The sequence below is a fragment of the Thalassophryne amazonica genome, chromosome 6, assembly GCF_902500255.1.
Source record: "Thalassophryne amazonica chromosome 6, fThaAma1.1, whole genome shotgun sequence".
Taxonomy (NCBI): Eukaryota; Metazoa; Chordata; class Actinopteri; order Batrachoidiformes; family Batrachoididae; genus Thalassophryne; species Thalassophryne amazonica.
Window position 1 is genome coordinate 87,195,770 of NC_047108.1, and position 13,709 is coordinate 87,209,478.

The 13,709-nt window shown below is 40.5% G+C and overlaps 2 protein-coding genes across 2 annotated transcripts in view; one reads left to right on the top strand and one right to left on the bottom strand.

The window, feature by feature from the left end:
* The window catches only part of LOC117512570 (membrane-associated guanylate kinase, WW and PDZ domain-containing protein 1-like), a 358,699-nt gene extending 354,588 nt beyond the window's left edge, over positions 1–4,111 (top strand). The window contains exons 23-24 of the mRNA XM_034172699.1: positions 131–2,017; positions 3,664–4,111. Of these exons, the coding sequence (XP_034028590.1) occupies positions 131–1,236 (1,106 nt within the window). The 3' untranslated portion in view covers positions 1,237–2,017; positions 3,664–4,111. The remainder of the gene's footprint in view (positions 1–130; positions 2,018–3,663) is intronic.
* Positions 4,112–12,023: 7,912 nt separating this feature from the next.
* On the bottom strand, positions 12,024–13,388 carry LOC117512566 (rhodopsin). Its single transcript, XM_034172692.1, has one exon. It carries the CDS (start codon positions 13,279–13,281, stop codon positions 12,217–12,219), a length of 1,065 nt encoding a protein of 354 aa, XP_034028583.1. The 5' UTR covers positions 13,282–13,388; the 3' UTR covers positions 12,024–12,216.
* Positions 13,389–13,709: the final 321 nt, after the last annotated feature.

Consider the following 13,709-nt stretch of genomic DNA (forward strand, 5'->3'; position numbering starts at 1 on the left):
CATTAAAAAAAAGTGCAACAGGACTTATGAACCAAAACGTATTCTGACCACAAAATGTTTATTGATATACTTGTAGAACTGTTTTCCTAAAACTTGTTGACATTCAGCTGGCTTTGGTGCTCTCCTACAGACGGCAGCAGTGACGGGCACCCTCCCACACCCAGGCCACAAAACACTCCGGAAGTGAGAACGCTGCCACCCAACAGCCGATATCACGCCTCATTGGAGTCCAGTTATCCACCAGACCTTCACAAACCATCACGCCATGAGGAGGCTGTGCGTGGCCAAGACAGGAACAGGGACAGAGTTGGATCAGATCAGATGGACTACAGAGGCTGGCAATTTAACCCCCAACATCATCAAACCTGGAATAAAAATTACAGTCAAAACATCGCCAGACAGCAGTCCCACAACAGCAGCAACAACAGTAGCAGTGGGAACAAGAAGAGCAGAGGCCGCAAAGTCAAGAAATCCGAGTCAGAGAGTGGCATCTCTAAACTCCTAAAGACTCTGAGGAAAGATAACTCGGGGAAGAAGGGTGGGGTCACTGAGAAACTTAAGGGGCGAGAGCTCTCAAGCAGCATTTCTACTTTGGATGATAGGTTTCGACTGCAGCGCCGTGGCTCTCTTGACCGCTCGCCAACCCGAAAGCGTGCCTCCTCCCCTGATCGTCGACGGGCAAAATCAGTGGATCGCAGGGCAGAGCGAGCACATCGGGATGGTACTCCTGAGAGGGAGTGCGACGATGGAGGGTTTCTGTCAGTGACCCCTGACCGCAAGTTCTATGAGCAGCAGGCCTTCAAAGACGCACATTTGTCCAGGCAAACCAGGGAAGCCTCAATGCCGGAGCACAACAACAACAATGGTGATTCCTTGTCTCTCTCCTGGGGCCGTACACACGATAAAACTATGAAGAACGGCAACCTCACGAGAGACTCTTCTCCAGAGAGGAGGCATGATAAATACCTGATGAACAGAACACCCGAGAGGCGCTACAGAGTGGAGCGGGACTCATCCCCGGACAGCAACTATAGTCGTGAGGAGTTGAACTATGCAGCAGCTCCCAGACTGAAAGACTACTACACCATGATGAAGAACAGTGCCATGCACAACAATGCTGCCTCCAACAACACAGGCCACAACAACAACAACAACACAGTGGGCCACAGCCCAAATCAACTCCCTGAACCCAAGAGAAGGCTATACAAAGAAAGCCCCAAAGACCTCAGCATCTAGAGCAGAGCTCCCCCCTCGCCACTCTCAGCTCTACTTGTACAAACTCTGTACTATACACTGGAATTGGTCTTCTGAGGACTCTTAACTCTTGTGCTTTAGTTGGTCAAATGGTTTATTGATTGATTGGTTTATTAACTAATTGTGATCCCATCCAGAGATTCATAAAACAGCAGGGGTACAATCCTTCTATCAGTTCATACTGGTTGTTTTGTCATTGTTATAGTTATTTTGAACATAACTGAGGTTGTTGTACTATAGTAAAAGTATTGTATGTGCCTGCATATGAAATCAGTGATATTGCTTTTTGTAGGCATTGCTGAATCTTAAGTATTTGTTCCCTCAGAGGTATGAAACATGCTTCCAACTGTGGTAACTTCTAAAAACTCGGCTTGTTTGCAAGTTGATTTTAAATGTCTTTTCCATTCCTAAATTGCTTTACTGAACAAACTATAGCACAAGACACTGATGGTTCACAAGAATTGTGAAAATCATGTTGTATGTAAAGGCAAAATATACATTTTGTCTGCTAGTAGAACTAAAGTGATAATTGCATAAATATTTTTTTCATGTGCTTACTTATTTATATATTTTTTAAATTTGGCACATATGTTGATCAAACATGATTAAATCTTTAAGGACCAAGGTAGAAGTACACTGTATCTGGGAAAGTATGCTGTATTTGTACCTGAGTCGGTAAATGTGTGTCAGCTTCCCTTTGTCCGTTTCGCTCTCCGGTACATGCTTCACAGCTGGATGCCAGATCGGATTGTTTGTCAGCTCAGTTTTTAAAAAAAGCGACACCGATATAATTTTGGTTTCCATTTTTTAAAACAACTTCAAGATCTATGAGAACAAGAATTTTTTTCCCCATGGCCATGAATGCAATTGAGGTGTCCGATGCTTAAACAATATTTTCAGATAAATAGAACATCCTTTAGGGCCCCTTCACACAAAGTATGAATGTGGCTGAATTGTGCATAAAGCAGGAATCGTACGCAATATGTGTAAAATCGGAGCTGCCTCCAACGCCTCATACACCTAATGCTACAACTATCTGCGCACACCAGGGCCTGAAAGACAGTGTGCACTGTTCAAACCCATTCAATCCCTCTCGCGGTAGGTGTCGGCCAAATTCCAGGTGACACACACGAACATCTAACATCGCTCTCTTGGCACTTAGAAAATGTGTGGCCATTCACACTGTTAGCACAAAAACAGTGAGCAGGCAATCACTTTCGAGCTTGATGTGAAATTTGTCTAAGTGCCCCCACGAGTGTGGCTTTGCAAAACAGCAATGTACATGTGGCGTTCCAGAGTGTCGGCACCCCCCGCAACACATGCCGTGTGTGTGAATCACGCATGTGTTGCGCTTCCCCCCATCCACATGTGGGGGGTTGAATGTGGTTGATAGATGTGTTGCAGAAAGGGGGGGATAACTAAGTAGCGGTAAAAATAACTAAGAAGAAATGATCACATAACACTGACACAGAGTGACACATTGGTGTGTGCGCTGAACTGATGGGGTGTGGCCGCTGACAGCCACAGCTGTGGAGATCTCTGGTTCTGGATGTCACAGCTGGGGAACACATACCGTGTTTGGATGGACATGAACTTACAACTGTCCACTGTGACGTGCATGTGTCTGCTTGCTGTCCTCATGTGGACATACATAAAAACATATATCGCTATTGCGACAGGCTGCAGTGCAGCCCACAGTGCGCACATTGACAGGCTGCCCCAAGTGAAACAGACTGTCAGCTCATAACATGCAGCGGGCAATCTGAATATCACGTCACCCACGTGAGTTCTGTTCCACATGACGCAGTGTCTGTCCTGTGGTGCACCATCCACAGGATACGCCAGGCCAATAGATGTGGATCTGATGAGAACGCACTGCTCCATTCATGGCATTACATGACTGTACAGAGGAACACGGTTCTTACTTGTATTATTCACTCCATAAGACAGATTCAATAAATTGTGGTGTTATTTTTATGGCGTGTGGTTTTATTTTTTTAAATATGTCTATCTCCTTGTTGATTTCAGGCATTTTTCCACACCTTTTATAGGACAGCGATGGTAGTGCAGTGGTAAAGTTTCTGGCTGGCAATCAGAGCTTTTGTAAATTGCAGGTTTGAATCCCGTGGGTGGCATGTATTGTTTTTATTCACAGCAGCTGCGCAATGTGGTTACACATGCTCCAGCTGCTCACACTGTGTTCACGCCCGCCCAACCACGTGTTCTCCCGACGTCAACTCGATGTTTTTGTGGTTTGCTCATACAAGCTGTTTTGCCGTGAATAGCCGTAATTTGTACTTATTCGTACTATGTGTGAATGGGCCCGTCACAATGTCCTGAAGTGCCGCAGCATCACATCTGCAGGCAAAACTGAGCACCAGTTTGGTTGTTGTTGTTGTTTTCCTGGAGCTACATCAATGCTCAGCTGAGTGATCTCAGATAGCATGGAGAATACCACTGATGTGATCAGTGGAGAAAATGGGTAAACGCTACGTATACATTTCAGTTCCTGATTAATCAGAGTGACTCTTTCCGTGCTTGGACAGAACCTGGAGTTCAGTGCACATCCAGCCTGTTTATATATTCTAAGGGAGACAGAAGTGTCGAGGCTGCACTCTGCGTTGTGTTGTTATGACTCCGTCCATTCGCTCCCCTCGGGACACGAACTCACGGGACTCATGGGAGTCGGACTCTCTAACCAGAAGGCTAAAACCCAGGGCTCTGGCCTTGTGACCAGAGAATCCTTTTGAGCTGTTGGGAGTGAGGTTTACTAACTACATCTGCACAGCGACACCTGCTGGCCTCCATTACACTCACCCCCCTAAACTCACTACCATCCGGGTCATGGCACCATTGTTGCGGCTGCACTCTGCATTGTGTTGTTATGACTCCGCTGATTCGCTCCCCTCGGGACACGAACTCACGATCTCCGGCATGGGAGTCGGACTCTCTAACCAGAAGGCTAATACCCAGGGCTCTGGTCTTGTGACCAGAGAATCCTTTTGAGCTGTTGGGAGTGAGGTTTACTAACTACATTTGCACAGCGACACCTGCTGGTCTCCGTTACAGAAGCTCTGTTCATATGTGTATGCTGAACTGTGAGGAGCGCTCTGGACAGATCACAGATGAACTATGATCTGTTACATGACTAGTGCCGTAGCAAAGGAGGTACTGCAGTTCACAGACATTAATACTGCAAAATTATCCGAACAAAAGAACAAACTACGGTGGCAGTTTAGGGCCGCAAAACATAAACTAGAGCACTGCGCTTGTAGAGTGCAAACTTCCGCCAACACTAGTTTCCAATTCCACAAATGTTTACCTTGGAAAAAAATTTCAAAGTCAAAGTTCTGTTAGAAGTGGCTTTTCATAAGGTAGAATATAATACAGAATATAGATCAAAAGGGCTTTTCAATGTTGAAATCACATATCTGCTAAATCTGCAATATGGAGAGTGCCAGTTTGCACCTCATTGTCACAAATGAGTAATTGAGGCACTTTTGATTGCGATATAATGCAAAATGTACACCAAATGGGCTTTTCAATATCAAATTCAAATGTCCACAATATCCACATTCCAGATCAGATCCAGATCAAACTTTGTCAGGTGATAGTGAGTGCCAGTCTGCACCTCACTTTCAAATATGAGAGTGATTGGAACACGTTTGATTAAGATATAATGTAAAATATACTTTAAATGGGGTTTCAATGTTAAATTTAAATGGCCACAAAATCTGTAATCTGGATCAGATCCAGATCAAACTTTGTCAGGCGATATGAATCTGCAGTAAATGATATATGAAAAACGATATATGAAAAATTGTGGGTTACATGCTGTTCACAAACAAACAGGATGAAAACATAATCTCCTTCAACTTTGTTGGTGGAGGTAATTAAGACAACATTGACAAAACCACAAAACACAAATACATAAACATCTGCATCAATTCAACAACAAAAAAGTTTGGAAATGCAGCGAAGACAAACAAATATGACCTGTAGTGAATGTAACAGTTAAATCTGACAACTGTTGCAAATTCACACATTGCACCCAAATGCTTTGCAAAGCTCCACAACACAACAGAAGTGCTCACAACTCAAACAGCATTTTCTGCCCAGAGTACTTTAACTGACGAACCATTCAGTGCATCAAAGCGCTCAACTCTTTGCATGCATTTGCTGAATTTGCAGCAAGCACATTATCAAATTAAATTGTTGCATATGCTGTCGTTTATGTTTGTGTTCTTTATGTTTGCAAGTGTTTTTCAGTTTTCAAAACATCTTTTTGTTGCAACTACCTATTGGTGAATTGATGCAGGTGTTTTTGTGTGTGTGTGTGTGTGTTTGGAAATATTTTCTGCCATTTGCTAGTGTTTTCTTAATTTGGAAGAAGTGTGATCGCTATTGGTAAGAAACAGCAAAAATGGCCATAAAGTTTAAATAGACAGAGAAAGTTGCTGGCTGCAAAACTTCAAAAAATGTTTGTGGTGCATTCGCTGGAAAATGCCCACACCCTTCATTCGCTTGCATTTTTTTCAGCAACTGTTTTTCTTTTCTTTTCCCCTTTTTTAATTTGCAGCAATTGATTAATGAGCAAACTTCAACTGCATCATCTGCTTTCACAACCGTGTGCACACTCAGTGATGCATCTCTGCCTGCATCCGTGCAAAGCGTGTACCCAGGCATCCTCACATTCCCACGCAGCATCAAAGTTAAGAGATGACAGACTTCTGATGTGAAAACTGGCATAGGTGTTGTTGGCTTCTTCATTGGAACAGAAGAACAAAAATAACTCATACTTGGGCCTTTTTTTATGCCCAAGAAATCTGATGCACAAGCGCAGGAAGACTGTTCCGCGTAGATGCATCAGGAAAAATGAACGCTTGTTTCTGATCATTATTCAGAAATGAGATGTCAAATCAGCACCTAACCTATAACCTGTTCCAGAATGCTCGATAGCATTAAATATAATTTGAGACTTGCCAAAAATTAATTAATTTAAAATAAATGTGCATATGTGCAAGGTGCATGTGTAAATTATAGTCCAGACATTTCATGTGATAGATCTGAATCCAAATAATAAGAAATATGTACTTTGATCTCACATTAATTGTTGGTGCCCACATTTATGACACAATGTGCTGGTTTAGTTTGCAGTGCCGGTGATTTATGGAGAGTGTTGGTGCAGGAGTAGACCAATCTGCCATGCTGAGCCATGCCATCACACCACTGGAGTCTGACTGCTGCTTTATAATGCATTTTGTGTGTATTCCTTTGAATGGTTCATTAAAAAAATAAAAATATATTAGATAAACCACAATAAATACATTGTTTGATCACTGTTGTCACCATGGTACTGTATTTTGAAAAAAAAAAAAAAATTAAGCTGTTGGCCATCACCCATATGGATTTTCCCACTATAACTATAAGGAACCTGTCAAGGAATAAAAGTTTTGCCTTTTTCTTGTATAAAGAGAAATTTATGGAAAAACCTCAGCAATGAGGCATGTGATATTGTGTTTTTATTTCTGAACCGGACCTGATGATGCTTTATGGGAGAAACGTTGATTTACTCTGGATCAGGTATGTAAAGACATTTTTGAATGAAAAGACTGTATGTGGTCAATCAGACGCTGTGTGATGGTTTGAATCTCAATGGTTAGCCTGCCTTTGTATTATAAAGCACTTGTATGCAGTCTGTGTTCTTCAAGCATTATTTCTTGCAATGTGCTCCAGACATAATGCTGTCTCTGTGTTGATAAAAAGCAGTACACGTATATGGGCCAATTATTATTATTATTTTTATAAAACTATGCATATATAAATACAGCATTGTTCATAGCTTTATTCAATCCATGAAGCTATACATAACGTTAGTCTAAGTACAAGTAGATGTGGACTTATCCAGCTTCTTTCCCTGAGATGGATCACAATGTATATGTAGCTATCAAAAGAAGTCTGTGAATGCTATTTTTATTATCAAATAAAGTTTTCCATACAAATTCAGAAGGTTTTTGTTTTCATATTTCTGTGCTTTTTTTTTTTTTTTTTGTATTCTTTAAGCCGTTTTTGACCTACGTATGGTCAATTAGTAGAGGTGGGCGATACGGGGAATTTTGCTATTGATCCGATACCAAGTAAATAAAGGTCCAGTATCGCCGATACCGATACTTGTTCATATTTAAGCTTCATAGATCCAAAGTATCCAAAAGACCTAGGATAGAATTTCGCCAAACGTTGTATGTGACAACAAAATACTTTATTATCACAATCAACATTTTTGTTTAAAAAAAAAATCACTCAACACAACTTAAAATCTCCTGAGGTAGAGGGCTGATAAACCACAATACAAGGGTGCGTTGCTCCATGTTGTGTGAAACAGCGCAGCGCTGCTCTTACAGACAGAGAGTAGACTTTGATGAATATGCGTGCGCAGCAGTCAGTGCGTGCGGGAGAGAAAAAAAGCTTGAGTATCAATCTTTTTACATGAGGATCGTTCAATATCAATACCAGCATTGGTATCGATATTATCGATATTAGGATCGATCCACCCACCTCTATCAATTAGCTTAACTCCTGCTTACAGCTGTCCGGTTAACAATCACTCATTATTTCCTAAACATCTAATTTTTAAAAAGGGTTTTTCACAAACATTCTCATGTAGTGATTACAAAAAGTGAAACAAATCTGTAATAAAAGGCTTTATAAAAATTATTTAATTACTTGTTACAGCATGATGAATTTGCTGTTTGCATGTTTGTGTTTTGAAATGTTCATTCAGTGATTAATTTATATTTTGTATTTGTTATTATGGGTATATGCATATTTTTATATACATATGTATACATTTTTATTTTTATGGTTAAAGTGGTGGGTGTTTATAAGCTTTTGCTCCTGCCTTCACCCTTTCGGGCACATGGGTACATCGTTAAATTGTTTTCTTTATACCTTTTCCTTGTTATTTTGAGTCTGTGTGTGCCGAATAAATTCATTCATTCATTCATTCATTCATTGAAATAAGAAAATAAACGTAGAAATATAAGGTAAGATGAATATGAATCCTGTCTTGCATTAAACAGACATTAAAGCTACAGTGTGCATTATTTAAGGGCGTTTATTGCCAGAAATGGAATATAGCATTCTTCACCATCTGTTCACCTGCAACACTGAATTGATGTGTTTTTATAGAGGGAGGTCTTCATATCTAATGGGACCGGCATGAAGTTAAACAGTAGACAGTAGTTCATTATTCAGACAGTAATTCGCGATGAAGCAGTTCTGGTTGTATTATGGGCAAAAAATGTTTTTAAAATGGAAATAAACTTGCCCTATTGAATTCTACCTTTAAAAAATCCAAAATAAAACAATGATTTGGTTTTGATGCTAAAACCAAAAATACAACAACAGAATATGGAAAGTGTAAACAGACATATACTCATTTATTAGGCTTGTGCTTTGAATTAAATCTGTCAACTCCTTACACCTCACTCTAGTCACAACTTGAGTTAAAAAAGTGCTGCAAAAACAATTATGAAAAGAACTGACAGTTACACATCAAAAAACAACTAGAAATAAAAGAATGACTAAAATTTAAAAAATAGTCAAGATGACAAGTGACTACTGTACAAATAATATTTCAAAAATTCTCATTTTCTGCGCTGAATAACTGTCCACACTGAAGCAGTAATAACTTTTACATGGGCAAATGCATTTTGGCACCACCTGCCCAGATAAACCTCCTGCCCCACCAACCTCCATTTCACCCCCTCCCACCCCTCAATTTCACTGTATTTAATGATATGACGAACTAATGTCTGGAATTTGAATCACTGTCCAGAATCTGAATAACTGTCTACATTTAAGCAGTAATAGGTTTTACATGGGCAAGTGTATTTTGGCGGCTCCTGCCCAGATATGTCAAGTGCCCTTGCTCCATGCCCACCAACCTCCATTTCACCCCCTCCCACCCCTCCAAATGACCGCTTTCAATGATAAGCCGAACTACTGTCTGGAAAATGAATAACTGTCCAGAATCTCAATAACTGTCCACACTTAAGCAGTAATAGTGCCCTTGCCCCATGCCCAACAACCTCCATTTCACCCCCTCACACCCCTCAATTTCACTGTATTTAATGATGCACTTGCCCATGTAAAAGCTATTACTGCTTAAATGTGGACAGTGATTCAAATTCCAGACAGTAGTTTGTCATATCATTAAATACAGTGAAATTGAGGGGTGGGGTGGATGGGTCAAGGGCACTTGACATATCTGGGCATGTGGCGCCAAAATGTACTTGCCCATGTAAAAGCTATTACTGCTTAAGTGTGGACAGTTATTCAGATTCTGGACAGTGATTCAAATTCCAGACAGTAGTTCATCATATCATTAAATACAGTGAAACTGACGGGTGGGAGGGGGTGAAATGGAGGTTGGTGGGCATGGGGCAAGGGCACTTGACATATCTGGGCAGGTGGCGCCAAAATGCATTTGCCCATGTAAAAGTTATTACTGCTTCAGTGTGGACAGTTATTCAGTGCAGAAAATCATAATTTTTGAAATATTATTTGTACAGTAGTCACGTGTCATCTTGACTATTTTTTTCATTTTAGTCATTCTTGTATTTCTAGTTGTTGTTTTTTGATGTGTAACTGTCAGTTCTTTTCATAATTGTTTTTGCAGCACTTTTTTAACTAAAGTTGTGACTAGAGTGAGGTGTAAGGAGTTGACAGATTTAATTCAAAGCACAAGCCTAATAAATATGTCTGTTTACACTTTCCATATTCTGTTGTATTTTTGGTTTTAGCATCAAAACCAAATCATTGTTTTATTTTGGATTTTTTAAAGGTAGAATTCAATAGGGCAAGTTTATTTCCATTTTAAAAACATTTTTTGCCCATAATACAACCAGAACTGCTTCATCGCGAATTACTGTCTGAATAATGAACTACTGTCTACTGTCTAACTTCACGCCAGTTCTAATGGAAGCCCTGATTTAGTCCACCATGTTGATACAGTAGCATAAACGGGACACAGTATTTACTCTGTGTTTTGCACGTGGCAGCGTCACCAAGAGATGCTAGTGTAGGCTAACAAGTTTGCAATTTTGAAATGGTCATAATTGCTTACCAATGCAGAACACCACGGAGCACGTATCCCCATCACCAAAGAAGCAAAAGCGTGAAGAGATTGCATTATGCGTTGGCATAATGCAATCTGCAACCGCACCACTAGGTGACACTAGTGTTCCCCCTAGAATTTTTTTTTCAGACCCAGTTGCACTCATTGTTAAAATAAATGAATAAATAAATGATTTATTTAGTAAATTCATTAAAATTGAATTGCAAGGTACATTGCGAGGAAAAATGCAACACACTCAGAATCACAAAAGTGAAAGTGACACAATGTGTTCATTGTTTAGGAAATCCTACCACAGTCCAGCAATGTTAAATCATTGCTTTTAAAAGGCCCTTTTACCAGCGAGTGGGTACATCATATAGAAAATTGCATGAGCATATTAATATAGAGCATATATCACCAGGCTCCGTTTTATCATGTCAGTAGAAGTCAAAATCTGATTCTGATATCGGCTGCTTTCTATGAAAGCTTTGACAGCTAAATTTAATTGAAGTGGACAACAGGCAGTTTAATCACGATGTTAGATAAAATAATAAGATTATCTTTGAGGGAAAGACACAGTCAAAGCAGTGGATGTGCCAAAATGATTGACATCCAAATGAATGAATATTTTGTATTATTATAATAATTATTATTATTATTATTATCTGGCCTGGCAGGTGTTCTCAATGGCCAATCGGCCCACCAGACCTACACACTGTAGCTGTAAACTGAAATAGAATTAAAACAAATTTTCCTTCCTTTTCATATAAATTTATCTCTTTTTAAATTTCCACCTTTATTTTCCTTTTTTTAAGTCAATTGCATCCCTTCATAGTTACTGGCAAAAGTTGTTAAACTTGAACATGATTGGTAACAACTCACTGAAGTTCATCTGCTGCACCTTTGCTCTGTTCACAATGCAGTACTCAATGAAAAGTATCACTGATTTGTTAAAACAGAATATTGTATTTAAATTATTTTGCCCATATTCTGGCAACTAAAATGTATATTTTGTTATTCCTACTTCAACACGTTTTCCCAGTAAACAATGCTTCCTTTGCAGTGGCTTGCTTCAGTTTAAGGTTTATAGATATGCTTGAAGTCTTGTTTGTTGCACTAATTTGTCTAACCCAGTCAGGTTAACCTCTAATTAATGTGATTAATATTCGTCATCAGATAATGCAGTTGCAGGGTCAAGTCTGTGTTCATCCCCGATTATTCATGCAGTAATCCTGCAGCTAGTTAAAATTCTAAATCCAAGGTGACCTGTGATTTAATTGAGATTAAATTATCAATACAGATACCACTATGTAGAAAATAGTTTTATCTGTATCCTGCGGAAGAAAAACACTCAGTACAGGAACTATAGATCTAGAGGAGTAATTGACTCAAGATATAAATGCATTTTACACAGGTCATTCACATTTATTAATTTAAACACACTACATCATGTATTTTACCACCCCAAGATTAGGTAAGACATTAGGTAAGACAAACAGTATGACTCATTTGCAAAGTGCGATTTATTTTATGTTGCCTCGATTACATGCCTCTACAATCAAAAATAAGCCAGTAACATATAGGATCCAACTGTAAAAGATGAAAATTTTTTCTCAGGAAAAAAAATGACATTTCATTGATTGTTACGTTGGATATTCTGTACATACAGGACAACACTGTAATGGGCTGACCTTTCCTGCAACTGTCTTTAGGTTGAACCAGCTGGTTTGTAAAAATACAAAAAAGGTAGTTATCTCTGTAGACGTTAGCCTTCAGTCGTTTCCCGGGGGAGCCGAAGTCTTCTTCTTGTGGAGTGGATCGTGGAGCCTCTGCTGAAGGCTTTATTATGCAGGAGACACGGAGCTGGAGGAGACAGAAGAGGCCTCGGTCTTGGAAGTAGTAGTGGATGCTCCCTCCTCTTCCTCAAAGGGATTCTTCCCGCAGCACAAGGTGGTGATCATGCAGTGGCGGAACTGCTTGTTCATGCAGATATAGATCATTGGGTTGTAGATAGAAGAACTCTTGGCAAAGAAAGCTGGTAAGGTCATGAAGACTGGTCCGAACTCTGAACCCTGATGTGTGAAGATCCACCAAGCCACACCTGCATAGGGTAACCAACATACCAGGAAGGCAACGACCATGATAACAACCATGCGTGTGACCTCCCTCTCAGCTCTCTGGGTGGTCTCAGACTCCTGCTGAGCAGCTGCAGCCTCTTTGACAGCGCACAGCAGACGTCCATAGCAGAAGAACACCACAATCAAAGGAATCAAGAAGTGGCAGATGAACATGTAGATGACAAAGGACTCATTGTTGAACCCTTCTGCACGTGTGTAGTAGTCAACTCCACATGAGCACTGCATGCCCTCGGGGATGTAACGAGACCAGCCAATAAGAGGGGGCCCAGCACAGGAAAGGGCCATTATCCAGGTGAAGGCCAAACCCATGATTGCATGGTTCTCTCCAAATCGGAAGTTGCTAATGGGCTTGCAGACAACCATCCACCTTTCAATAGCCAGAACAACCAGTGACCAGAGCCCAATTTCACCACCAAGGGTAGCAAAGAATCCTTCCAGATTGCAGCCAAGGCGTCCTAGGACAAAGTAGCCATGCATGGAGGTATACATCGTTGTGGTGAAGCCCCCAAACACCATGAAGAGGTTAGCCACCGCAAGGTTCAGCAGGATGTAGTTTAGAGGGGTTCGCAGCTTCTTGTGTTCAATGGTGACATACAGAGTGAGGAAGTTGATTGGGAAGCCGAGGAGGATCAGCAGGAACATGTAGGCACCCAGAGCTGCATAGGCCGCTGGGCTAACAAGGTAGTACTGAGGATATTCATAAGGACTCCGGACAATGCCAGTGGTGTTCACCATAGGGACGTAGAAGAATGGTCCCTCTGTGCCGTTCATGTTTGCAGTTTGCGGTTGCGATCAGCCCTTCGGTGGTGTTTCTTCTGGCTGTTCAAGAGGGTGATGGAGTTGGGCTTTGCTACAAATGGAGTCGGATGGCCACACTCTGGCTTTTAAAAGGCCCACCGTGGATTATCACTTTCCAAATGTGTCAGCACAAAGTGATTTAGGCCACAGTTAATATCTAATCCAGCCACCACTGCAAACATAACTGACCACTCATCAAGATATTAAGGTTACACCTGCTCGTGGTTACCAGAGTAATTTGATGACTGTGTAACAACACAAATTCTTCTTTACCTCTTTTATTTTTTATTTTTATTAATATATTTTCTTTTTCATTGTAAATTGTGTATGTTTTCTCTTTGTGGTCAACAGGTAGTACTTTTCTCAAAAGAAATGTTGCCAAGATTTCTGCTCCATCAATA